Source organism: Ranitomeya variabilis, chromosome 5 (assembly GCF_051348905.1).
Source record: "Ranitomeya variabilis isolate aRanVar5 chromosome 5, aRanVar5.hap1, whole genome shotgun sequence".
NCBI classification, from domain to species: Eukaryota; Metazoa; Chordata; class Amphibia; order Anura; family Dendrobatidae; genus Ranitomeya; species Ranitomeya variabilis.
This window is the reverse complement of record NC_135236.1, coordinates 674,056,483-674,084,357: the sequence shown is the minus strand read 5'-3', so window position 1 is coordinate 674,084,357 and position 27,875 is coordinate 674,056,483. Positions and strand designations below refer to the sequence as shown.

Sequence of the window (27,875 nt, the reverse complement as noted above, 5' to 3'; positions counted from 1 at the left end):
GTGGTGACTGCAGACAGGATCTTATCATGTATCTCTGTATATAGGGAGCTCCCCCTAGTGGTGACTGCAGACATAATGTTATCATGTATCTCTGTATACAGGGAGCTCCCCCTAGTGGTGACTGCAGACATAATCTTATCATGTATCTCTTTATACAGGGAGCTCCCCCTAGTGGTGGCTGCAGACAGGATCTTATCATGTATCTCTGTATACAGGGAGCTCCCCCTAGTGGTGGCTGCAGACAGGATCTTATCATGTATCTCTGTATACAGGGAGCTCCCCCTAGTGGTGGCTGCAGACAGGATCTTATCATGTATCTCTGTATACAGGGAGCTCCCCCTAGTGGTGGCTGTAGGTAAATACAATTGTAATTATATTATGAAGCTGTAGGTATGACATTGATAATTTGTATGTTATTGAATTAGTCTGATTGGCGGGTGGATAATACGAGTCTTATTCCGGCTCTGATGCTCATTTTATGGCGCCTGCATTCTCCTCTTTTCCTATGTACTTCTTGTTGATTTTGCAGCTTCAGTACATTTTTTTTCTCGGTCAGGCAGGGTTCAGAGTATCATATATAATCCCCTCCCACAGCTGACAGTGCTCACAGCCGTTCCTTTATATCCAGGTGAGGCGAGGCTTTCCGTCACTGACAGCATGGCCCTGACACAGGACACCCGCGTCCCCCTGAACGATGGGAACACCATGCCTATCATAGGACTGGGCACCTACGCCTCCCCTGATGTAAGTCACAGTGTGTCTGATCGTAGGGGGGCAGCTGTATGTGTGCAGCGATATGGCAGCATAGTTCATGCAAAATAAAAAATAAATAAAGGGAAGTTAAATAAAAGCAATCTGATATGCATGCAGAAGCGTAGCTGGGTTTTTGGCTCAGGGCGGCGAAGCTTCTGAGTGGCCCCTAACAGGTAACCTTGAATACAGCTCGATGACGCGCCCTAATAGTGGAGGAGAACCTCAGCAGATGACCGCGCTGTTACTGATCATAATCTCTATATAAAGACCAACACTGATATTACCGCCATATGGTCAGTGGTAGATACCAGCCATACAGAACATATAACAGATCACAGCACAGTTACAGATAATCACTTACCGCTGATGTTCTCTCTAATGGAATCGTTCACTTTTCACGTCTTTTCCATCTGGCTCAGACCGACATGACAACTTCTTCCAGCCAGGACTCGTCTGCAGAGAATACAACAAAGACACATTTCACTTCTCATATTCCAGCCCTATCACAATCTATCTCCAACCTGCACAAACTCCTCATCCTGCTGATACCCCAATACTGAGCCGCTGCTGCCGTATGTGACCCTATTACTGCCCCTGATACCCCAATACTGAGCCGCTGCTGCTGTATGTGTCCCTATTACTGCCCATGATACCCCAATACTGAGCCGCTGCTGCCGTATGTGACCCTATTACTGCCCATGATACCCCAATACTGAGCCGCTGCTGCCGTATGTGTCCCTATTACTGCACCTGATACCCCAATACTGAGCCTCTGCTGCCGTATGTGTCCCTATTACTGCACCTGATACCCCAATACTGAGCCTCTGCTGCCGTATGTGTCCCTATTACTGCACCTGATACCCCAATACTGAGCCTCTGCTGCCGTATGTGTCCCTATTACTGCACTTGATACCCCAATACTGAGCCGCTGCTGCCGTATGTGTCCCTATTACTACACCTGATACCCCAATACTGAGCCTCTGCTGCCGTATGTGTCCCTATTACTGCACCTGATACCCCAATACTGAGCCGCTGCTGCCGTATGTGTCCCTATTACTGCCCCTGATACCCCAATACTGAGCCGCTGCTGCCGTATGTGTCCCTATTACTGCCCCTGATACCCCAATACTGAGCCACTGCTGCCGTATGTGTCCCTATTACTGCCACTCATACCCCAATACTGAGCCGCTGCTGCCATATGTGACCCTATTACTACACCTGATACCCCAATACTGAGCCGCTGCTGCCATATGTGACCCTATTACTGCCCCTGATACCCCAATACTGAGCCGCTGCTGCCGTATGTGTCCCTATTACTGCACCTGATACCCCAATACTGAGCCGCTGCTGCCATATGTGACCCTATTACTGCCCCTGATACCCCAATACTGAGCCGCTGCTGCCGTATGTGACCCTATTACTGCACCTGATACCCCAATACTGAGCCGCTGCTGCCATATGTGACCCTATTACTGCCCCTGATACCCCAATACTGAGCCGCTGCTGCCGTATGTGTCCCTATTACTGCACCTGATACCCCAATACTGAGCCGCTGCTGCCATATGTGACCCTATTACTGCCCCTGATACCCCAATACTGAGCCGCTGCTGCCGTATGTGTCCCTATTACTGCCACTCATACCCCAATACTGAGCCGCTGCTGCCGTATGTGTCCCTATTACTGCCCCTGATACCCCAATACTGAGCCGCTGCTGCCATATGTGACCCTATTACTGCCCCTGATACCCCAATACTGAGCCGCTGCTGCCGTATGTGTCCCTATTACTGCCACTCATACCCCAATACTGAGCCTCTGCTGCCGTATGTGTCCCTATTACTGCACCTGATACCCCAATACTGAGCCGCTGCTGCCGTATGTGTCCCTATTACTGCACCTGATACCTCAATACTGAGCCGCTGTTGCCGTATGTGTCCTTATTACTGCACCTGATACCCAATACTGAGCCGCTGCTGCCGTATGTGTCCCTATTACTGCCCCTGATACCCCAATACTGAGCCGCTGCTGCTGTATGTGTCCTTATTACTGCACCTGATACCCCAATACTGAGCCTCTGCCGTATGTGTCCCTATTACTGCACCTGATACCCCAATACTGAGCCACTGCTGCCGTATGTGTCCCTATTACTGCCCGATACCCCAATACTGAGCCGCTGCTGCCGTATGTGTCCCTATTACTACACCTGATACCCCAATACTGAGCCGCTGCTGCCGTATGTGTCCCTATTACTGCACCTGATACCCCAATACTGAGCCACTGCTGCCGTATGTGTCCCTATTACTGCCCCTGATACCCCAATACTGAGCCTCTGCTGCCGTATGTGTCCCTATTACTGCACCTGATACCCCAATACTGAGCCTCTGCTGCCATATGTGTCCCTATTACTGCCACTCATACCCCAATACTGAGCCGCTGCTGCCGTATGTGTCCCTATTACTGCCCCTGATACCCCAATACTGAGCCTCTGCTGCCGTATGTGTCCCTATTACTGCACCTGATACCCCAATACTGAGCCGCTGCTGCCGTATGTGTCCGTATTACTGCCCCTGATACCCCAATACTGAACCGCTGCTGCCGTATGTGTCCCTATTACTGCACCTGATGCCCCAATACTGAGCCACTGCTGCCGTATGTGCCCCTATTACTGCACCTGATACCCCAATACTGAGCCGCTGCTGCCGTATGTGTCCCTATTACTGCACCTGATGCCCCAATACTGAGCCACTGCTGCCGTATGTGTCCCTATTACTGCACCTGATACCCCAATACTGAGCCTCTGCCGTATGTGTCCCTATTACTGCACCTGATACCCCAATACTGAGCCGCTGCTGCCGTATGTGACCCTATTATTGCACCTGATACCCCAATACTGAGCCTCTGCTGCCGTATGTGTCCCTATTACTGCACCTGATACCCCAATACTGAGCCGCTGCTGCCGTATGTGACCCTATTACTGCACCTGATACCCCAATACTGAGCCGCTGCTGCCGTATGTGTCCCTATTACTGTACCTGATACCCCAATACTGAGCCGCTGCTGCCATATGTGACCCTATTACTGCCCCTGATACCCCAATACTGAGCCGCTGCTGCCGTATGTGACCCTATTACTGCACCTGATACCCCAATACTGAGCCGCTGCTGCCATATGTGACCCTATTACTGCCCCTGATACCCCAATACTGAGCCGCTGCTGCCGTATGTGTCCCTATTACTGCCCCTGATACCCCAATACTGAGCCTCTGCCGTATGTGTCCCTATTACTGCACCTGATACCCCAATACTGAGCCGCTGCTGCCGTATGTGACCCTATTACTGCCCCTGATACCCCAATACTGAGCCGCTGCTGCTGTATGTGTCCTTATTACTGCCCCTGATACCCCAATACTGAGCCGCTGCTGCCGTATGTGTCCCTATTACTGCACCTGATACCCCAATACTGAACCGCTGCTGCCGTATGTGTCCCTATTACTACACCTGATACCCCAATACTGAGCCTCTGCTGCCGTATGTGTCCCTATTAATGCCCCTTATACCCCAATACTGAGCCTCTGCTGCCATATGTGTCCCTATTACTGCCCCTTATATCCCAATACTGAGCCTCTGCTGCCGTATGTGTCCCTATTACTGCGCCTGCTGTGTGATTCTCTGTGCCTTCTAAATTCTAAAGCACCCCTCTATAATATAGTAATACTGGGTGCAAGCGCCCTAGAAAACAGTGCCCATATTTTGCCCCCTAGAAAGTAATATTGCCCTGTGTGCCCCTTTGATAGTCACAGTAACCTGAGTTCCCCTATGACAATAAGTGCCCACTTTACATTTAATAATTCACTGGCCAACAGTGAAAATGTTTCTGAAATGAAAATAGCTGGTTTGTAATAATTTTAGCATCCTAAAAACGAATATGTTACTTAAAAATCATTATTAGCTCTTGTTGCTGAGATACAGGTCATTTAAGATTATTATGCAGGAAAATAGGGAAATTTTGAATTTTCAACAAATGTGTATTGGTAAACCTGATTACAGACCTGTTGAACCAATGTCAGCCATTTTATAAATTGTGTCTGCATAGTTTGTACTAATTGAAGTCTCTTTCTCTTGTTGCAGTAATTTTGTGGAGAGAATTTACACTTTGAAAATGCCTCGTAAATGTGCAAATATTGTTAACAATTTTTGTTACGTGTGTGGTTATGTGACATTTGCCAACCAAAGAAGACCAATTACTCCACTTGTGAAGACTGCTTACCATCATTACTTTGCTTATACGTGGCACTTAAATACGTGGCACTTATACGTGGCACTTAAATACGTGGCACTTATATACGTGGCATTTTGAGACCTATAATTTTTCCACATTTTGGTCCACAGAGTCATGTGAGGTCTTGTTTTTTGCGGGACGAGTTGACGTTTTTATTGGTAACATTTTCGGACACGTGACCATTTTTTATCACTTTTTATTCCGTTTTTTGTGAGGCAGAATAACCAAAAACCAGCTATTCATGAATTTCTTTATACCGTTCTGCGTTTGGTAAAATTGATAAAGCAGTTTTATTCGTCGGGTCAGTACGATTACAGCGATACCTCATTTATATCATTTTTTAATGTTTTGGCGCTTTTATACGATAAAAACTATTTTATAGAAAAAATAATTATTTTGGCATCGCTTTATTCTGAGGACTATAACTTTTTTATTTTTTTGCTGATGATGCTGTATGGCGGCTTGTTTTTTGCGGGACAAGATGACGTTTTCAGCGGTACCATGGTTATTTATATCCATCTTTTTGATCGCGTGTTATTCCACTTTTTGTTCGGCGGTATGGTAATAAAGCGTTGTTTTTTGCCTCGTTTTTTTTTTTTTTTTCTTACGGTGTTTACTGAAGGGGTTAACTAGTGGGACAGTTTTATAGGTTGGGTCGTTACGGACGCGGCGATACTAAATATGTGTACTGTACTGTGCAATTTATACTCTTGTAATGAATTCTTCTCGCTACCTACAGCACATACTTCCATGGCGTGTATCTAAAAAACGAGAGCTAATTAAACAATTCTGTGGGTATATTTGAGTTTCTCGACCCAAAATTAGTAATATTTGCCTATTTTCATCAAAGAAACATAAAAAAAGTTGTTTTTTGTTGGCCTGTGTAATGACTCGAGTCTCCCCTGTACAGCTCCCCTATACACAGTATGATGCTCTCTTATACACAGTATACTGACCCCTTAGTAGCCCCCAAACTGTTTGATGGCCCCTTCACTGTAATCCCCACACTGTACGATGGCCCACTAGATGGTCGCCATATAGTATAATGCACCAGATAGTCCTCAATATAGTATAATGCACTCCCCATAGGCAGACTCTATATCACGAGGCAGCACCCATAGGCAGACCCTGTAGTATAAGACAGTACCCCTATAGGCAGACCCTGTAAGTATAAGACAGTACTCCCATAGGCAGACCCTGTTGTATAAGACAATACCCCCATAGGCAGACCCTGTAGTATAAGGCAGCACCCCATAGGCAGATCCTGTAGTGTAAGGCAGCACCCCCATAAGCAGACACTGTAGTATAAGACATTACCCCTATAGGCAGACCCTGTAAGTATAAGACAGTACTCCCATAGGCAGACCCTGTTGTATAAGACAATACCCCCATCGGCAGGCCCTGTAGTATAAGGCAGCACCCCATAGGCAGATCCTGTAGTATAAGACAGTACCCCTATAGGCAGACCCTGTAAGTATAAGACAGCACCCCCATAGGCAGACCCTGTAGTATAAGACAGCACCCCCATAGGCAGACTCTGTAGTATAAATGCCGATACAGCTGACCTTGCGGTGACGGGCGGGGGGCCCACTGCTGGCACTGGGTGCCCCCACCTGCTCAGATCGATTCTCCCTGCCCTGCCGCAATTACAGTTATGGTAGCGTAGCTCCGGGTAGGCCCCCTCAGAGCACCGGGCCCGGGGCACCCGCACCCTCTGCCCTCCCCGGTAGCTTCGCTACTGTATGTATTAGAAGGTGACATATTTGTTTTCTGAGTTGTTGTTTATCTTTTTAGTTATTTTTATTTATTTTTTTACTTTTTCTTAATTTGTTTTATTTCATTTAAGTTTTTCATGCTTTTTCTTCTTCTTTAGGTCCCAAAAATTCTCGGAGAAGAAGCCACAAAAACGGCCATCGATCTTGGCTACCGGCACATTGACTGCGCTTACATCTACGGAAATGAAGTTCAGATCGGGAACGCCATCCGGGCCAAAATATCTGACGGCGTCGTCAGGAGGGAGGACGTGTTCTATACGGGGAAGGTGAAGGGAAGAGCTGATGCCTCTCTATATGAATGGGGCTTTCTATACTTTCTGCATTGATTTCTATATTGAATTATTTGCTCATTCAAGAACTCATGAGTCATTCATACATTAATAAATGTATATATTAAATAATTGGGGTTTTTTGGTAAATTATTTTCGCTTTTCTTTACTTTTTTTTACTTTTTTTAGTAAATTATTCTCATTTCTCATTTATCTTTATATTCAGCTACTTATTTTTCCTTTTTACTATTTAATTCTCTATTCATTTTTAAAATCATGTATTCATTCATTCTTTCATTTATTCATTCATTCACTCCTTCGTTCATAGTCTTTTCCTTTAATTTTTTCACTTTATTTTTTACTTTTACGTTTTTTAATTTTTATTTTATTTGTATTTTTTTACTTTATTTTTTAATTTTCACTTTATTTTTTATTTATTTTTGATTCTTGCTTCTACTTTATTTTTTATTTTATTTTTATTCAGTTTTATTTGTAATTTCTGCATTTTTTAATATTTATTTATTTTATGTATTTACGTTGTAATTTTTTGTCTTTAATTCATTTGTGTTTTTTATCCGTGTATGCATGTAATAAATTATTAAGAATTAATTTATTTATTTACTTCTTTTTTTTTTTAGCTCTGGTGTACATATTTTTCACCTGAACTTGTCCGCAAGGGTCTAGAAAAATCTCTGCAAGATCTCCAGTTGGATTACCTGGACCTGTTTATCATGCACTGGCCTTTCTCTCTGAAGGTAGGGGACAAATTCCCATTTATTGACAGACTTGATAATAGTGACACCTACAGGTTGTACGAGGAAAAACAGGTAAGATTAAGGAAATGATCGGGGGTTTCTGCTCTTCAGCCCACAGGAGCCGAGGAACCCAGCAACCCGGATAAACCTTTCATCTATGATGACGTCGACTTCTTGGCTACTTGGGAGGTTCGTTATTGATTGAAGCCTTTATATCACTTAATATTTACAACATCACCACCCCTAACTGTATGGTTGTGTCGGGTATTGCAGTACAATATGATTGAAATCTCTTCTGTCTGCATGTATGCTGTTCATGAGAGACATCAAAGCAGTTAGTTTCCACCCACCAGCTCAGAGACAACTTAGAAGTAGCCCGTGGAATGGTGAGTAAAAAGAGTGGGGGAGTGTAGGGAGGTGGACAAGGCTAACGGTCCCTCCTGCGTTTCTGGGCTGGAACAGTCAGGACTGTCACCATTATTCCGGGGGGAAGAGTTTTCTGACCAGAGCAGGCCAGGACACCTGACTGGTGGGGGCGGGTCCGAGATAAATAGCTTTGTACGCGGGAAGACAGGGCTTTTGGTGGAGAACCAGCGTGTGTGCACAGAGACGGTTGACTCCCTCTCGACTTACCCACGCCAGCTGTCACGCCATCATACCCGGTTAGCAAATCTGTCCTGACTGACGACACACAGCCCAAAGAGACTTCCGACCGGTACGGAGTGCATAGCATCGTTCCACTGACCACCGCGGAGGCACCGCTCAGCCATATCCCTGCCCACAGAGAACCAGCCTGCTCCTGTGGCTGCGACCGCTGGACTGTGTACTTCTTCTGCGGCCTTGTCTACTGAACTGTTTGCTTCATCCGCTGTGCCATGGACCTACACCTCTACAACATCTCATGACCGGACCAGGAGACCACGTGCCGAAGGACCCAGAGGATTCACCACCGCAAGAAGACAGTGCATCGCCTTTCTGCGGGACCGGATTGGAGACATCTCATGCCACCTGTGGTGCCACCGAGGTATCTTCCAGCCACCTTCCATCAAGGCCCAGAGACTGATAAGTTAAACTGTTGTTATCTTTTTTATAGTACCCCCCTGCTTGACCTACTATTGTTTTACATAAATAAATACCTGTTAACCCTTGCCCTGCCTCCTCTGTGTCACTGCATCCTACGCACCTGCTAGCATCCTACACTTGGCGTAGTCAGCAAGATGCAGTCCAATAGCATGCAGGCGCAGATCAAGCAGTTGGGGGTGGCCCCAGGACCAGCATTTCACTGGAGGCCATGCTAAGTAATTTGCCAAAATTCACGGGGAGCAACACTATGCTGTGGAGCTGGACTGAACGCATTAGAGGCACGATGAGAATGCACCCCATGACCCCTGTGCTGGATGCTGAGGTGGCTATCATGGCACTGGATGGGGAATCCAGGGATTCAGTGATGTTGCGGACCCCCAGAGACCGAGATACCTTCAATAAGGTGTTGCAGATCTTGGAGGAGACACTCAGAGACCCCACAGAAGTAGGGGAACTGAGGACATGTCTGTTTTAGCAGAACACAGAGGGAGGGGGAGACCGTAACCCAATATATGAATGCATAACAGGAGTTACACACTGCTATTGTTAGAAAGGATGGTATGGGGGTAGGTCCCACAGGCATAATGTTACGAGACCTGTTAGTGACTGGTTTACGAGACGTGCTGACAAAACAAGCCCTGCGAGAGCGTTTGCGAGTAAACCCCGAATGACTTTCCCTGAGGTAGGGAATGAGGCACGCATGTGTGAACAGGAGCAGGGGGTGACAGTTCCGGTGGGGAAGGTCCAGAGTGTGGGGGTGTCTGTAAACGCCATTGCTGAACCCCAATGAGTGGAAGAACTCAGGAAAGAACTTGTGAGCGTGAAGGAAGAACTGGCCGACATAAAGAAGAAAGCAGAGGCTACTAACAACCCACCAGAGGTCAGGGAAGGCCCGGAACCTCACTGTTGAGTGCACCCACTGAGGAAGAGTGACGGCTCGCCGCCCATTAAACTAGAGGGCTACGAGCTGTGGGGACGCCGCCCGGAGCCAGAACAGCTGAGGAAGAGTAGTGGAAGTCCCGCAAGTTTAATGTCAACATGCCCCCTGGTATGGGCAGAGATGGATGGATGTGCAGTGCAATGCCTGGTGGACACGGGCTCGCAGGTGACAATGATGCCAGAAGCTTACTTCTGGTGACATTTTCCCAGAGTGAAATGGCCTGAATGGGGTCCTGTGACAAAGTTAATGGCGGCCAACCAACTGCCCATCCTGGTCGCTGGGGTGGTATGGATGCAAGTATCTATCTGTGGGAAAGAGCTGGGATGGAAAGGCGTGGTATTGACACAGGGAGAAGTGAGTAATGGACCCACCGTCACCTTGGGGATGAATGTGCTGAAGAAGTTCGGAAGCCTTTTCATCAGGTAGCCCTCTAACGAGATTCTAAAACAGTGGGGCCCGTATACCCCCAAAGAAGAATTTTTCAACAACTAGCACGAGTGGCCCAAGTCCAAGAGTCTAGCTGTGTGGGAGGACTGTTGGGAAAAGTAATTGTCCTTGCCTCCACCAAACGTTTTCTTCCACCAGGACAAACGGTACTGTCTCTGCCTATTCATGCCTGTGGAGGGGGTTGAGGTCCATTGAACCATCTTCTTCAGAACAACTACCTACGGAACTCGTAGTGGCGCATATGTTAGCCATTGTACGAGAAGGGACTGTTCCTGTACGGTGCATTAATTTAGGAGGCCAGGACATTACCGTTGTTCCCAGAAGTGTGGTGGCCCGAGTAATGAATCCACCTGAAGTAATAATATCCCCCCAAACAGTACAACTGGAAATAGAACCTGAGGGCCTCTGGACTCTGTCCATTTCAGTGCCAGAACCTCATTACATCGAAGAGGGCTGACCCATACTGGAACAAATGCGGGCTGAGTTGACCGAACTCACACACACCCATGTGCAACAGGTAGAAGCTCTGTTGGGGAGGTATGAAGATGTTTTTGCCCTCCTCGAAGATGATTTTGGTTGCACCATGGCCATTATACATGAAATACCAACTGGGAGCACCGCGCCCATAAGAGAGCGTTACAGACAAATTCCCCCACAGTTATACCAGGAAGTAGGGTTGAGCGAAACGGGTCGGCCATTTTCAGAAGTCGCCGACTTTTGGCAAAGTCGGGTTTCATGAAACCCAACCCGACCCCTGTGTGGGGTCGGCCATGAGGTCGGCGATCTTCTGAATCTGGTATCGGAATTCCGATACCGAGTTCCGATATGTTTGCGATATCAGAAATCGGTATCGGAATCCACATTTAAGTGTAAAATAAAGAATTAAAATAAAAAATATTGATATACTCACCTCTCCGGAGGCCCCTGGACATCGCCGCTGGTAACCGGCAGCCTTCTTTGCTTAAAATGAGCGCGTTTACGGCCTTAGATGACGTCACGGCTTCTGATTGGTCGCGGCCGCTCATGTGACCGCCACGCGACCAATCACAAGCCGTGATGTAATTCTCAGGTCCTAAATTCCTAATTCTAGGAATTTAGGACCTGAGAATTACGTCACGGCTTGTGATTGGTCGCGTGGCGGTCACATGGGCGGCTGCAACCAATCACAAGCCGTGACGTCATCTAAGGTCCTGAACGCGCTCATTCTTAAGAAGGAAGGCTGCCGGAAAGAAGCAGGGCGCGTCCGAGGGTGAGTATATACCTAATAGGAATATACTCACCCTCGGCTTCTTTCCGGCAGCCTTCCTTCCTAAGAATGAGCGCGTTCAGGGCCTTAGATGACGTCACGGCTTGTGATTGGTCGCGGCCGCCCATGTGACCGCCACGCGACCAATCACAAGCCGTGACGTAATTCTCAGGTCCTAAATTCCTAGAATTAGGAATTTAGGACCTGAGAATTACGTCACGGCTTGTGATTGGTCGCGTGGCGGTCACATGAGCGGCACGCGACCAATCAGAAGCCGTGACGTCATGGAAGGCCCTGAACGCGCTCATTTTAAGCAAAGAAGGCTGCCGGTTACCAGCGGTGATGTCCAGGGGCCTCCGGACGGGTGAGTATATCAATATTTTTTATTTTAATTCTTTATTTTACACATTAATATGGATCCCAGGGCCTGAAGGAGAGTTTCCTCTCCTTCAGACCCTGGGAACCATAGTATCCCATTGCACTGCATTGGGTTTCATGTTTCGGCCGACCCCAACCCCGACTTTTTTATAGGATCGGCCGATTTCGCTCGACCCGACTTTTGAGAAAGTCGGGTTTCGTGAAACCCGACCCGATCCTATAAAAATAAAAGTCGCTCAACCCTACCAGGAAGTAAAGAGCATGTTGAACCAGATGTGGCAGGCCAGCGTAATTAGGGAAAGCCAGAGTCCGTGGGCTGCCCCAATTGTGTTAGTGCGGAAGAAAGACAGCACCTTGCGTTTTTGTGTGGATTACCGAAAGTTCAACGCCTGTGCTGTGGGAGACTCATACCCATTACCCCGGATTGAAGAGTCCCTATCTGCTCTGGGAAAAGCCAGGTTCTTCTCTACATTGGACCTCGCCAGTGGCTACTGGCAAGTACCCATGTCTGAACAAGATCGAGCAAAGCCCGCCTTTATTCTTCCCATGGGCTTTTACGAGTTCAATCGAATGACGTTCGGCTTAGCCAACGCTCCCGGAACTTTTCAACTTCTCATGGAGAGGTGCCTGGGGGATTTGAATTTTGAATCCACGCTCAGCTACCTGGACGACATTATAGTCTATGCGGCTTCATTTGACGAACACCTGCAGCGCTTAAAAAAAGCTAAAGGTGAAGCCTCAAAAATGCCATTTATTTCGCACGCAGGTTAAATACTTGGGCCATGTCGTTTCCACTGAAGGAGTGGAGCCCTCTAGAGAAAAGGTCGCTGTGATTCAAGACTGGCCCACTCCAGAGACCGTACAGGATGTCCGGGCATTCCTGGGACTGACCGGATATTACAGGCACTTCGTGAAGAACTTTGCTCGATGGGCAAAGTCTTTACTGGAGCTGTTGAAAAAGGTACCTTGGGGTGCCAAGAATTGAAGATCTGCTGAAAGGAGTTCCAGGAAGAGGCCTTTCAGGACCTCAAGAGAGCACCCACAGAAGCTCCTGTCTTGGCTTATGCGGATTTCTCACAACCGTTCATTCTCTACACCGACGGAAGACTGCTGAGACTTGGGGCTGTGTTGTCACAGATGCAGGACGGAAGAAAAAGGGTGATCGCTTACGCGAGCCGTTCCCTTCACAATTCCGAGCGCAATCCGAACAATTACAGTTCTTTCAAGTTGAAGCTGCTGGTGTTGGTGTGGGCTATGACGGAGAAATTAGCTGAATATTTATCTGGCTCTGAAGTGTTGGTGCGCACTGATAACAACCCCCTGACACACCTGGAAAATGCGAGACTGGGGGCTCTGGAGCAGCGATGGGTGGCCAGAATGGCAAAGTGTTGCTATAAGATTGCCTATAAAATGGGGCAGAAAATACTCATGCCGATGCCCTGTCCAGAAGGAGGAGTGCCAAACCAGAGCTGGACAGGGATGAAGAACTGGAAGATGACAAAATCCCTAAATTGCTGAGACCCGCCAGGGCGGTGGTGGCAACGCAAGAGCAGATACACACCTCAGCCCAGGAAGGCGCACTGGGACGTACCCAGGATGAGTGGGTTCAGCTTCAACAAGAAGATAGTGAACTAGGCTTGTTAAGACGGTAAGTGACTTCTCAGAGACTCCCCAGCTCGACAGAAAGAGGTACTTTGTCTCCTGAGCTGTTACGGATCCTTGTGGGAACAACTTCGGATGAAGAATGGTTTACTGTATCGGAAAGCACAATTGCGGACTGAGCCGAGCATGACCTGGCATGTACTAGACTCAACAGCTTTGTTATCTGAAATTGCCATTGCTGCGCACAAGCAAGGGGACCGCTTTGGTCCAGAAAAGACCTTCCAATGGTTACAACGATTCATCACCCCCCAGCTGAAGACAAAAGTGGAAGAGGCCTGTAGAACGTGCCGAACATGTAAACTGGCTAAGCCACCAGAGCAAAGAGCTCCTGTCCAGTCCATTGTAACCTCCACCCCCTTGGAACTCTTGATGATAGACTATCTGACCATCCCAGCCCATCAGGGCTATGAGCATTGCCTGGTGATGGTGGACCACTTTACAAAATTTGCGTGGTGACTGCGACTCAGGATCAGACTGCAGAGTCCGCTGAATACGCAATCTGCAAGAACTTCATACAACTCTATGGATGTCCGAACAGGATTCACTCTGATCAGGGAGCCTGATTTTTGGGGAGAGTAATGGATGAGCTACATTGCATTTACCGGATCGACAAGTCCCGCACTACACTATACCACCCTCAAGGTAATGGCGCCTGTGAACGATTTAACCGCACGCTAATTCAAACTCTGGAAGAAGATCAAAAGGCCCGGTGGCCTGAATATGTTTCTGAACTGGTGTGGATATATAATAAATGAGTACATCGAACTACGAGATATACGCCTTACTTCCTCCTGTTTGGTCGAGATGGAAAGGGAATCTCTGAGTTGGCATTGGATCCAGAAGAGGACTACCCACGGACAGGGGTGTCCTCCTGGGTTCGGGAACATCGACATCAGCTGCAAACCTTACATCAGTTGGTCCAGACTAGATTACAGGAGCTAGAACATGCAGAGAAGATCCCATCTGGAGAAACAGAGTTTCAAGTAGGAGACCGTGTCTTAGTGCTGGAGAAGCGTCCTCAGGACAAGCTGGAAAATCCGTATCGGGTGCAGAGGAGAGTTAGTCCTGAGGGACCTGTGTATGAAGTCCAGCCTGAGGGAAAAGAGGATGCCCCCACTCGAACTCTTCACCAGAATATGCTCTGACTATATCTATCTAAAAACCGTGTCCGAGTAGAAAAGGAGTCTGAGACCCCCGAGACGATCCATACGCCAGTAGAAGAAGAGGACGAAGAAGGGGTGCAGAATTGAGCTCCAGGGGCTACAAGAGGTTAGAACCAGAGGATACAGGCTCACCCATGGCTCTTCCCCCACGGCTGGATTCTGCTCCACAAGTGAACTCCACTACTGCTCCTAATCTGTGGCGCTCCGAACGAACAACGGCTGGTAAGCCCCCCCAAACGCTATGATCAAGAACATTTTGTCTGACAACAAACCATACAGAAGAAGAGACAGTCACGCACTCCTCGAAGAGTCTCGCCCATAGAATGGTGAGCAAAAAGAGTGGGGGAGTGTAGGGAGGTCGACCAGGCTGACAGTCCCTCCTGCGTGTCTGGGCTGGAACTGTTGAGACTGTCATCATTATTCCAGGGGAAAGAGTTTTCTGACCGAAGCAGGTCAGGACACCAGACTGGTGGGGGCGGGTCCGAGATAAATAGCGGTGTGCGTGGGAAGATTCGGCTTTTGGCGCCGGGGAACCAGCGTGTGAGCACAGAGATGGTTGACTCCCTCTCGACTTACCCACGCCAGCTATCGGAGCCATCATACCCGGTTAGCAAATCCATCCTGACTGACGACACACAGCCCAGAGAGACCTCTGCACCGTACAGTGACCGGTGCAGAGTGCATCCACTGACCACCACGGAGGCACCTCTCAGCCATATCCCTGCGGTGCCCAATGAAAACCGGCCTGCTTCTGTGGCTGCGACCGCTGGACTGTGTACTTCTTTTGCGGTCTTTTCTACTGAATTGTTTGCTTCGTCTGCTGTGCCGTGGACTTACACCTCTACAACATCTCATGCCCGTACCAGGAGACCACGTGCCAAAGGACCCGGAGGATTCACCACCGCAAGGAGACAGTGCATCGCCTTTCTGCGGGACCGGATCGGAGACATCTCGCGCCGCCTGCAGCGCCACCGAGGGATCTTCCAGCCACCTTCCACCAATGCCCAGAGACTGATAAGTTAAACTGTTGTTACCTTTATTATAGTACCCCCCTGCTTGACCTACTATTGTTTTACATAAAAAAAAACCTGTTAACCCTTCCTCTGCCTCCTGTGTGTCACTACATCCTACGCACCTACTAGCATCCTACATGGCCACCAATTGAAATAGTAAAGAATGCTGCCTCCAAATGACGGCCCACACTCACACCAATGAACGCTAATCTGACTGCAGGTCCTGGAGTCGTGCAAGGAGGACGGTCTGGTGAAGTCCATTGGTGTCTCCAACTTCAACAGGAGGCAACTGGAACGTCTCCTGAGCAAACCAGGACTGAAGTACAAGCCGGTCTGTAACCAGGTAAGACGTAGAGAAGGACAATGACATTCGGGGTACAGGATAATGACACTGACACTGGGGATACAGACCAGTGACAGATACATATACACATATATCCTGTGTACACATGTGCTCTGCTCTTTACACATTCGTCGCCTTTTATGTATTTTTGCACTTAGAACGTTTTATAACTTTCCAGTTAATGATTAACGCTAATACTGTAATTACTTATAAGCGACCACACTGTTTGTTCTATTCAAAATCTTTTCATCTTAAAAGGAAAGCACTGAGAGCCTCCATGTACCCACAACCATAGCTGTGACTGATGTTAGCAGCCTCACACATTTTAAAGTGACAGTTAATTTTATTCTTTATCATGCAGTATATAATTACTGTTATCAAAGTTCTCAGCATACTGCTGCATCTCCCAGATTTAAACACAGAAGAGTGAAAAATAGAGAGTCACAAACCAAAATGAGAAAGTGATGTTGCTTTCTAGTAGGTGTTTTATTTCGCCTGTGTGCTGGTTTCACAGCTACACTGCTCAGTACGGCTACATAATGACCTCCATACATGTGCGATATATTTAGAGGGGAGCAGGAATCCCTCATATCTGCATTTACTGTTTATGGGACACATGGGACTGGTGATTAGGACCAATACTTACAATATTGTCCTATGGATGACAGGTGGAGTGTCACGTATATTTGAGTCAGAGTAAGCTGTTGGCGTATTGTAAATCCAAGGATATTGTCCTGGTGGCGTACAGCGTGCTGGGGTCCCACCGAGACAAGAACTGGTAAGTGTCACGGCGTACATATCATTATTTCTCTGTATACCATTACTGACATTGATGCCATTTATAGGGTAGACTTGAGCACTCCTGTGCTGCTTGAAGACCCAGTCCTGGCCCAGGTGGCAGCAAAATACAACCGTTCTCCAGCAGAGGTCGCTATGCGCTACATCCTCCAGAAGGGCATTGTGGTATTGGCCAAAAGTTTCACTGCAGAACGCCTGAAACAAAACCTTGGGGTAACTACCATATCCTATATACTTATTATCCTGCAATATTGCCTGGAAAGCTTTAAAAAATGTATATTGAAGAAAAAACATTTTGGTGTTTATTTTATTTAATGGTTTTTTATGTGACCAAATCTAAAGAAAAAAACTGAAATATTCCACTTTTTAACATAACCTATGAGGCACACACACAAAGCAGACCTGTACTGCTACTACAGGTCATGTGGTTCAATTTTCACCTTTGCTGTGTAGATTGGAACAGGGGCAGCAGAGTCATCTCAGTCATTATCTTTAAAGGTCAAAGCTATCAGAGTTTATTTCATTTTCATTAGAGGATGGAAAAATCATATTAATCTCTATCAGAGGTCAGGTGTTATGCCTGTGTAACACTCACTTGGGAAAACAAGTAACATACTAAAATACTGCAACGGACCCTTCCGGCTCCTGTACAGACTAGAGATCCTGACCCCACAGTCCCTAGTGGTTCATTCAAGAGCAGAGATAGCTCTAACCACAGGCAAGAAGATGGCAGCTTGGAACTAAACTGCCTAAAAGGTCATCAAGTTGCTTCACATTCCTCCTAAAGAATCAGAGTGCAGAGCAGAGTGTGAATTACCTACAAGAGGGAAAGTGTGCTGAACAAAGGAAAGATCCCAGAGTGAGTAAAGTAAATATCGAAGTACTAAATAAAGAATAAAGCAGGTATTGTTAAACAATGTACTGCCTCCTTCCTAGAGATAAAAAGAAGATAGGGGCAAAGTATAGCAAAGAAGCAGCAAAGCGATAACTGTTTTCTGGGAGCACACAGACTGGGTCCAAACATCCATAAAATGTCAGACCATCCAAATGAAACTATCACCAGCAGGGGGACAGAATATGAAGCTGCACCCAAAAGGTGATAGGCAGGCAAATGAATATGCCTGTTTTAAGCTACACAGGCTGCAGCCAGAAGAGCAGAAACAATACACCAAAAGAAAAGGTGTGTCTCATGTGGCTCAAAGCAGAAAGAAGCCGATTAGAGAACACAAGCTCCAGGGATGAAATCCAGCAGAATGACAATAGTAGATCAAGACTTCTGATAATTGTTAGATGTGGCAGTCAGCACAGATGTCTTATTATTATTAGAGGGTGGGGTCAGTAGAGTAATTTCATTATTATTAGAGGGTGGGGTCACCAGAGTCATTTCATTATTATTAGAGGGTAGGGTCAGCAGAGTCATCTCATTATCATTAGAGGACAGGTCAGTAGAGTCATCTCATGATTAGTAGAGGACAGTGTCAACAGAGTCATCTCGTTATTATTAGAGGGTGAGGTCTGCCGAGTCATCTTGTTATTATTAGAGGACAGGGTCAGCAGAGTCATCTCAATATTATAAGAGGGTGGGGTCAGTAGAGTCATCTCATGATCAGTAGAGGACAGAGTCATCTTGTAATTATTAGAGGGTGAGGTCTGCAGAGTCATATTATTAGAGGGTAGGGTCAGCAGAGTCATCTCGTTATCATTAGAGGGTGAGGTCTGCAGATTCATCTTGTTATTATTAGAGGACAGGGTCAGCAGAGTCCTCTCAATACTATGAGAGGGTGGGGTCAGCAGAGTCATCTCACTATTATTAGAGGGTGGGGTCAGCAGGGTCATCTCATGATGATTAGGGGATAGGGTCAGCAGAGTCATCTAATCATCTTTAAAGTGCAGGGTCAACAAAGTCCTTATCATGACAGGGTAGGGTCACTAGAGACATCTTACCTTTCCCAACAGAACAACGGGCCCTATTTTTCCTGGAGACGCTATCAATCTATGGACACTTTTCCGTCCATTATCTCCCATTCATAGCAGCTGCCATAAAGCACCTCCCCCCGCCGTCCCGCCTGTACACTAACCGGACATCTTCTCTTTATCAGGTTTTCGATTTTGAACTGACGTCTGAAGACATGAAAGCTCTAGAAGAGCTGGATAAAAACCTACGTTATGGAGTGTTTAAGGAGTAAGTTGTCCCTTAGAGAGTCCCAGAGAACAGGACAAATCTTCCATTGCAGACCTACAGCATGATGATTTTTTATAATGATGATTTATTGTTTTTTTATTATTCTTTATTTATTTATTTTATGTTCTTTTTTTTCTCCAGAATGAAAGATCACCCTGAATATCCCTTCCATGACGAGTACTGAGGAGCGAATGTCTGGTTATAACAGCAGATTTCAATAAAACCAATTCTATATATTGAAGGCAAAGTCATAACATCTTATCATGTGACCAATAAATTAAACAAAAAATAAATTTAAAAAAACGCTCTCTCTTTTCTATTTTCGTTTGTGGCATCACATGAAAAGAATATGGAACACAGAACCAAAGATTTCATTTATTATTAATAATAATAATCATTTTTATTCATTTTACACAAACTTTACTCTGGTCTTTAAAGAGACTCTGTAACCTCAAAAATGCACCTTACACTGCACAATTATATAGGGGAAGTGTAATCCACTAGTGAGTGCAGCTCTGAAGTATAATACAGGATGTAACTCAGGATCAGTAATGTAATGTATGTACACAGTGGCTGCACCAGCAGAATAGTGAGTGCAGCTCTGGGGTATAATACAGGATGTAACTCAGGATCAGTAATGTAATGTATGTACACAGTGACTGCACCAGCAGAATAGTGAGTGCAGCTCTGGAGTATAATACAGGATGTAGCTCAGGATCAGTAATGTATGTACACAGTGACTGCACCAGCAGAATAGTGAGTGCAGCTCTGGAGTATAATACAGGATGTAACTCAGGATCAGTAATGTAATGTATGTACACAGTGGCTGCACCAGCAGAATAGTGAGTGCAGCTCTGGGGTATAATACAGGATGTAACTCAGGATCAGTAATGTAATGTATGTACACAGTGACTGCACCAGCAGAATAGTGAGTGCAGCTCTGGAGTATAATACAGGATGTAACTCAGGATCAGTAATGTAATGTATGTACACAGTGACTGCACCAGCAGAATAGTGAGTGCAGCTCTGGAGTATAATACAGGATGTAACTCAGGATCAGTAATGTAATGTATGTACACAGTGACTGCACCAGCAGAATAGTGAGTGCAGCTCTGGAGTATAATACAGGATGTAACTCAGGATCAGTAATGTAATGTATGTACACAGTGGCTGCACCAGCAGAATAGTGAGTGCAGCTCTGGGGTATAATACAGGATGTAACTCAGGATCAGTAATGTAATGTATGTACACAGTGACTGCACCAGCAGAATAGTGAGTGCAGCTCTGGAGTATAATACAGGATGTAACTCAGGATCAGTAATGTAATGTATGTACACAGTGACTGCACCAGCAGAATAGTGAGTGCAGCTCTTGGGTATAATACAGGATGTAACTCAGGATCAGTAATGTAATGTATGTACACAGAGACTGCACCAGCAGAATAGTGAGTGCAGCTCTGGAGTATAATACAGGATGTAACTCAGGATCAGTAATGTATGTACACAGTGACTGCACCAGCAGAATAGTGAGTGCAGCTCTGGAGTGTAATACAGGATGTAACTCAGGATCAGTAATGTAATGTATGTACACAGTGACTGCACCAGCAGAATAGTGAGTGCAGCTCTGGGGTATAATACAGGAGGTAACTCAGGATCAGTAATGTAATGTATGTACACAGTGACTGCACCAGCAGAATAGTGAGTGCAGCTCTGGAGTATAATACAGGATGTAACTCAGGATCAGTAATGTAATGTATGTACACAGTGACTGCACCAGCAGAATAGTGAGTGCAGCTCTGGGGTATAATACAGGATGTAACTCAGGATCAGTAATGTAAAGTATGTACACAGTGACTGCACCAGCAGAATAGTGAGTGCAGCTCTGGGGTATAATACAGGATGTAATGTAATGTAATGTATGTACACAGTGACTGCACCAGCAGAATAGTGAGTGCAGCTCTGCTCAGCTGCTGCTCATTGTCCTAATTGTGGGTGCGGTCGCTGCTGAACCTGCTGTGTGCTCCTGAGCTCCTGGGAACCACCACCTCTCCGCCTGGGGACCTGCTCTCTCTCTTACCCAGGGAGGGAGTGGGTTTCCTGGGATGAATGAGGGGGCCAAGTCCCAGGCTTCTGCTTCCCGGACCAGGCTGGCGGGGGGCAGAAGGAACCAGCAACCAGCCTGCACATCAGAAGATTCGGGGGTGAGACGCTCCACCAGGAGTCGCAGCAATGTGGCTCCTACTCCCCACAGGTCTGCAGAGACCCAGAGAAGCCGCAAGGCTTCCATGGAGGAGAAGCCTGCTAGCATGCAGGATGGCGGTCCTTCCGGAGGAAAGCTGAGTGCTCACGGAGGTGAGTCCGACCTCACTGAGGAGGGTTGGGCGCTGCAGAGACCCCGGGAGTCTGTGTCCACCTATGCCTCCCGGGTCATGAGCCACCTTCGTGAGTACGAAGATGCGAGTAAGACACTGAGAAGGCTGCGGGAGGAGCTGCGCTGCACAAGCGCAAAAGCTGCAGGCGCCTCCAGACCCAGGAAGACGCAATTCCAGGCGGAGGTAAAGATCCTGAAACTTGAAATTAATGACCTGGAGGTAAGAAAAGCATTTATTCGTGAAAAAAGTGGACCATTTAAAGAAAAGCTTATAAATGAAGACTGATTTAGAGAAATGGCTGATAACAGAGAGCAAAGGCAGATGGGGCTGCAGCCTGGGAGCCAGGTGGATGATGATGATGAGAAGGAGGATGACCAGCAGAAAGCCCCACCTGGCAGCCTGCTTAGTCACTCACAGGCCACGTGCAGCGAGCTCCCTGCTGGACAGGCGACAATGACATCTCTTCGCAGTTCTGCTGGCTCTGGGGAGGACAGTGACAACATCAGCCAGGGAGGGGCACTAATGGCAGAGATCAAGCTCCTGGAGTCCCCAGTGTGCCTTCAGAACTTCCATCTTGGTGATGATTTACCAGAGGAGGCACCTGGGGGCCAGAAAAAAAAGGCAAAGAAAACCACCAAGCCAAAGCTGCAGGAAGCGGTAAGCTATGTGTATGCCCCCCTCCCTGTACCCCCTGAGTCGGCTGCAGGGTCAGCTCGCTGTATAAGCCCCATTGCCCAGCCCAGCCCGGGTTCTGCTGTGGATCCGTTGCAAAGGCACGGGGAGATTACAAAGCACGGTAGTGAGGCGCAGAGCTCTGTCTCTGCTTGTAGTAGCAGGGACGTAGCAGCAGGTGCATCAGCCGAGAGGCTGGACAGTGAGGGCGGCCCGGCGGCAGGCGAAAAATCAGGCCACGACACTGTGGTGCGCTCCCCAGTGGGAGGGGGGAGCAGCCCGGTGTCAGGGGCAGCTCCGGTAGCCTCGGTGCCCCTGAATGCTGTTGCCGCTGATCACTTAGTTGAGAAGCGGCGGCAGTGTGAGGGGGTTACCGGGGCTGGGCGTTCTGGTCCTCCCACTAAAGTCCTGTTCTGTGTTGGCGTCGCTGGTCAACATGATGCTGATATGAAGGATCAGCGGCGCGCCACAGCGGCGAAAGATCAGCGGCGCCTGGTGTCAGCAGTAAAGCAGCAGAAAATATCATCTGATGATGCGGAGGGCACACGTAAGACCAGGGGTGAGGTCACCTCCAGTTCTGTGGAGGAGACTCATCCCCTTGTGCCTGATGATGCGGAGGTCAAAGTGTCACCCCCTGTTGTCACTGGTCCAGCAGGAGTGAATGTGGTGGTGGGTATGGATGAGGAAAAGTCTTTGTCTAGTGGTGTGGTTGCTGGTTTGGTAGAGGGTGAGGGGGTTATGGAGGTGGGTAATGGTGATGCTGTTGGTGTGGATGTGGTCACTGGTCCGGTTGCCCCCCCGGTGGTGGCAGCACCTGTCAGGAGTTTTGCCGCTGTCACCTCCGGGGGAAATAGGGCATCCTCCTCGTCTCTGGGCTCTGGGGACGGCATGTTGCAACGGCGTCTCCTGGAGGCTCTAAAGAAGGGAGAGAGATCACTAATGGTAGAGGGTCGAGAGGTTGATCTATCCTTCTGGATAGAGAGGCATGGCCTCGGGGCCTTCCGAGAGCAAAGAGGGGGGGATACAGTGTGGTCCCTCCCAACAGCTGGGCCAGGTAGTGTGCGTAGGAATGTGGTCCGTCTTCGGTGGAGGGGCAGTGATGCGTGTCCTCCAAGGTCTAAAGTTGTGGAGCTCCTGCTGAAGATGGGCTTCAAGGCGATTGACATCTATGCCTTGATACATCCCTATTCCACACCTGAGTTTTATGTCAGCTTTGTTCGGCCGGAGGGGCTTGAGCTCTTCTGCTCGAACTATGAGTTGGCAAAAAATGAGCCTGGCTGGCGAGACTTTACCGTTCAGGTGGTGTCTCGCCAAAACCAAGTCAAGAAAGTGACCGTGATGACTTGTAACGAGTCGCTTTCTTGTTACGACATCATGACGTGGCTTGGCCGGTATGGAGAGGTGGTAGAAATGCCAAAGAAAAACCGTGACGAGTTTGGTATCTGGTCAGGGGCCTGGACGTTTATGGTAAAACTTAAGCGTTCAGGGGGTACGGTTGCCCACATACCATCATCTGCCTTCCTGGGTAGGGATCGTATCCTGGTCTTCTACCAGGGGCAACCGAAGCTCTGTCACAGGTGCGGCGACCCCACACACTTCAGCGCAAACTGCACTGTGCAGAAGTGTGCATTGTGTGGGGATATTGGCCATCTTGCTGCATCTTGTGTGGAGATTAGGTGCCACCTGTGTGGTGAGTTAGGTCACCCATTCAGCCGTTGTCCTCGCTCTTTCGCTAACGCAGTCGTGACCCCGGTGGGAGAAAGCCGTGAGGCTGATTCTGCTGGGGAAGGGACTAGCAGGGGTGAGGGAGCTGAGGGGCCAAGGAAGAAAAGCAATAAAAAGACACCTGCCCAGCTAAGGCGTCTAGACAAGCGCAGACAGGATAGGGAGCTGGGCAAGCCTCGGGCTACTGGGGCGGCTCCTGTCCTGGTCACCAGTCTTGCTGCTGAGGCCCCGAGGGATGATGAGTTGGATGAGGTCAGGAGGATCCACAGGGAGGAAAGTGCCACTGCCTCAGAGTCCTCCCATTATGAAAGTATGGATGAGGATTATAGGCAGTGGCTAGAGAACAAGCGTAAGCTCGGCACCAAAAAGAAGAGAAAGAAGGGAGATAAAAAATCTTCTCCCGCTCTGACCAAGGTACCTAAGGAAGGAAAAACCGACTCCCCTCTGGTTGGTCTTTCTAACCAGTTCCAAGCCCTTGAAAACATCTCTTCCTCTGAGGAGGAAGCTGAGGGTGAGGTTCTGGCTTCGGCGGGGCTCACAGGGGACGCCGAGTCTCCTTCTTCGGGGAATTTAAGATCCTTGGAGGGAGGGACTGGCCCAGAGTCCGGAGACGAGGACGATAAAAATAAAAACACATGGGAATGGATACCTCATTGTCATTAAAGAGGGGGAAGGATTCCTCCTCTGAGGCAGAGGATAAGGGTAGTGGGAAAAAGAAAGCCATCTAACTCAATCACCAATGATGGCGGAACCCACTCCGTTGACGCTGGCGTCCATTAATGTCGCCAGCATAAAGTCAAATACAGCTAGATTTGTGGCCTTTGATTTTCTCAGCCGGGTTGAAGCTGACATTTTCTTTTTGCAAGAGACCAGGCTGCCAAACATGGCAGATGTGTTTAAAGCTAAGAGGGAGTGGAGACTCGGGCCCTCCTATTGGTCTCTTGCGGCCGAGCCGTATAGCGGAGTGGCAGTCCTTTTTACCGCACCGGTGGAATGCCGACGGGTTATTGAGTTAGTGTAATAACGTGCAGGTACTGAGTATGTCACCACGGAACAGGCAGACCAACAGTTGAGGGGTTTAATAACAGGAATTAGGTTCTCCTCGCAGGGAGGAAGCAATGGAAAATAACTAGCAATAAAACAATGCAAGAATACGGGAGTTAAACAATAACACAGAATTAAGCAGGATTTCTTGAGAAAAGAACACTTATCAGTCTCATGAGGACTTGCTTGGAGGGTCGCCTTCTCCAACGTAGGCGCCGAGAATAAGTGGCACTTGTCGTCCCTCTGTGGTCCGTGAGCAGAGTAGTCTCTGAAAGCCTGCTGCCTGGGGTTTCGGGAGTTAATGTGGTATGCACAGGCTCTGAGTCTTTAACTTTTATAGCACAGCCAGAAAATCAGGGCTCCGCACGGTTGTCTCTGTACCAGGAAAACAAGGGGCTCTGCACTGTTAAGTCTCTGTACCAGGAGTCAGGGGCCATGGTGTAGTAGTCTCTCAACGGGTCTCAAAGCGCCCCCCTAAAGTCACAGCAGAGTCCGCTTTAAATACTCACTGGATGCAGCCTTTCTGGGCAGTCTCTACAAGATGCAGTCTTTCTGGGCAGTCTCTACAAGATGCAGTCTTTCTGGACAGTCTCTTTCTCTCTCTCTTCTGGAGCGCAGCTGCACCCGGCTCTGCACGCTGCTCTGCAAGCTGCTCTCTCCCCTGCATGCGTCCCTTTCCCGCTCTCAGGCTGCTTCTTCCCTCCTGTCCCAGTCTACAAGTCTCTCCCCTAGGGAACCTGCGGCACAGCTCAAAGGTTCCGGGCACAGAGCCGAGAAGGTAACCGCCCCCAGACTCTTCTGGTGCTTTTAACTCCTTACATTCCCCCCCTCTTTCTGCTCGCCATTCCACGGGCGAGATCTTCAGGAGCTCCTGTTGGCAATCTTCTAGTCCTTGCACAATCTGCTGCCAGATGAACTCATCCTGATTGTAGCGAACAGGGGGTACACCAGCCGTTGAACGTTCAGAGCGTCTAAAACCAGCAGGGGCGGTGGTGTCAGCTGCTGTGGGAGGAGTCGAGGCTTCCTCCGATACGTTGGTAGAATCTGGCACCAGCCCTGTTCCTGGGTTCACTGGAGGAGATTCGAAGTCTTCCTCATCTTCCACATCTACATTGATCACTGGTGCAGCCGGTGGGGTGCTGGAGCCAATTGGACTGATTCAGGATCTCGAGACAAACATGGACGCAACATATTCCTGTGCAGCGTGCGGGTGGGAGTCCCTTCTTCCGTTTCGGGCTGGACCTCATAAACGGGACCCCCGTTGCCGAGCCGCCGCTTCACTCGGTACGGCCTTTTCTCCCATCGGTACTCCAGTTTGTTGTGTGGGCGCTTTTCCCTCACTAAGACTCGGTCTCCAGGCCACAGGGCTGTCCCCTTTTTAGGAGCTACCTGGGGATGCTTCAATTCTTGTAGCCGGTCCTGCACTAGACGTTGAATTGTCCGCAGCCGACGACGATGTTCTTGAACCCAGGAGTACACCCCCGTCCGTGGGTAGTCCTCCTCGGGTTCCAGCGCCAGCTCTGCCAGTCCCTTCCCGGGTCGGCCAAAGAACAGAGAGTAGGGGGTGAATCCGGTAGTGCTGTGTTTACGATTGTTATATGCCCACACCAATTCAGGGACGGACTCAGTCCACTTCGCCTTCTGGTCCTCCTCCAGAGTCCTCAGCATTTGAATCAGAGTGCGGTTAAATCTTTCACAAGCCCCATTCCCCTGTGGATGATAAGGGGTGGTCCGGGACTTATCTATTTTGTACAGCTGGTGCAGCTCCTCCATCACTCTTCCGAGGAAGCAGGCCCCTTGATCAGAATGGATGCGCTTGGGACACCCGTACACCTGAATGAAGTGTTTGCAGATTGCGTGAGCCGCAGACTCGGCAGTTTGGTCCCGCGTGGGCGTCACTACGGCAAATTTAGTAAAGTGGTCTATCATCACTAAACAATGCTCATAGCCTTGATGTGCTGGTCCAATTGTCAAGTAATCTATTGCCAGTAGGTCCATGGGGCCAGAAGACCTCACCGTCTCTGTGGGAGCTCTTTGTTCTGGTGGTTTGACCAGCTCACAACTTCTGCATTGCCGACATACTTTATCCACAGTGTTCCTTAAGTGGGGGTGATAAAATAGGCGCTGTAACCACTGGAAAGTCTTTTCTGGCCCAAAGTGTGCTCCTTTCTCATGTGCTTCCTTAGCCACCTGGTCTATCATGGACGAGGGAATCACTGTCTGCCATACAAGACTGAGTTCTGTTTGCAGGAATACCTTCCGGTACAGGATACCATCCCGCAACTCGAGCCTCTCCCACTGGCGTAGCATCTTCAGTACTTCAGGTGACATGGACCTCCTCTCACGTCGATTGGGCATTTGTTCAGACACAACCCACCTTCTCAACTGAGCTAGCTCCGGATCCTCCTGTTGTACTCGGACCCACTCATCGCGGGGTTGCTCCAGCAAATTCACACAGGCCTCTTCCTGTTCAATTTCCCGCGCCGCTGCCACCGTCCTGGCAGTCTTTCCAAAACCTGGAACCTCTACATCTTCCAGTTCTTCATCCTGGCTGAGTGCTGGTTAGCGATAGTTTACTCGAGAGAGGGCATCCGCATGTACATTCTCAGCTCCTCTTTTATACGAAATTCTGTATCGGAACTTGGCCATTCGGGCTACCCAACGTTGTTCTAGGGCGCCTAACTTGGCATTCTCGAGATGGGCCAACGGATTGTTATCGGTGCGTACATGAACTTCTGAGCCAGCCAGATATTCCGCGAACTTCTCAGTCATTGCCCACACCAGCGCCAACAACTCCAGCTTGAATGAACTGTAATTTTCTGGATTCCTTTCTGAGTCATGCAGAGACCGACTGGCGTATGCGATGATGCGCTCTTTCCCGTCCTGCATCTGCGACAGTACAGCCCCGAGGCCCTGCAGGCTCCCGTCAGTGTGCAAGATGAATGGTTGTGTGAAGTCAGCGTAGGCCAGCACGGGGCCCT

At 48.4% G+C, this 27,875-nt stretch overlaps 1 protein-coding gene across 2 annotated transcripts; it reads left to right on the top strand.

Annotated features, from left to right (window-relative positions):
• Window positions 1-596: 596 nt before the first annotated feature.
• On the top strand, window positions 597-19,390 carry LOC143776975 (rho crystallin-like). 2 transcript variants are annotated; one of them, XM_077266855.1, is made up of 9 exons: window positions 597-744; window positions 6,902-7,069; window positions 7,711-7,827; window positions 7,939-8,016; window positions 15,980-16,102; window positions 16,771-16,880; window positions 16,948-17,113; window positions 19,000-19,082; window positions 19,224-19,390. In XM_077266855.1, the coding sequence occupies exons 1-9, from the start codon at window positions 658-660 to the stop codon at window positions 19,264-19,266; spliced, it is 975 nt and encodes a 324-aa protein (XP_077122970.1). In that variant the 5' UTR covers window positions 597-657; the 3' UTR covers window positions 19,267-19,390. The 2 variants fall into 2 exon arrangements, with proteins under 2 accessions (XP_077122970.1, XP_077122971.1); XM_077266856.1 differs by lacking the exon at window positions 19,000-19,082.
• The last annotated feature ends 8,485 nt before the right edge of the window (window positions 19,391-27,875 follow it).

Excerpts from the sequence above, each read along its gene's own strand:
- LOC143776975 (XM_077266855.1), top strand. The coding sequence starts at position 658 with ATGGCCCTGACACAGGACACCCGCGTCCCCCTGAACGATGGGAACACC. Across the intron at positions 745-6,901 it reads GCACCTACGCCTCCCCTGAT|GTCCCAAAAATTCTCGGAGA; the intron begins GTAAGTCACAGT and ends CTTCTTCTTTAG. Across the intron at positions 19,083-19,223 it reads CGTTATGGAGTGTTTAAGGA|AATGAAAGATCACCCTGAAT; the intron begins GTAAGTTGTCCC and ends TTTTTTCTCCAG.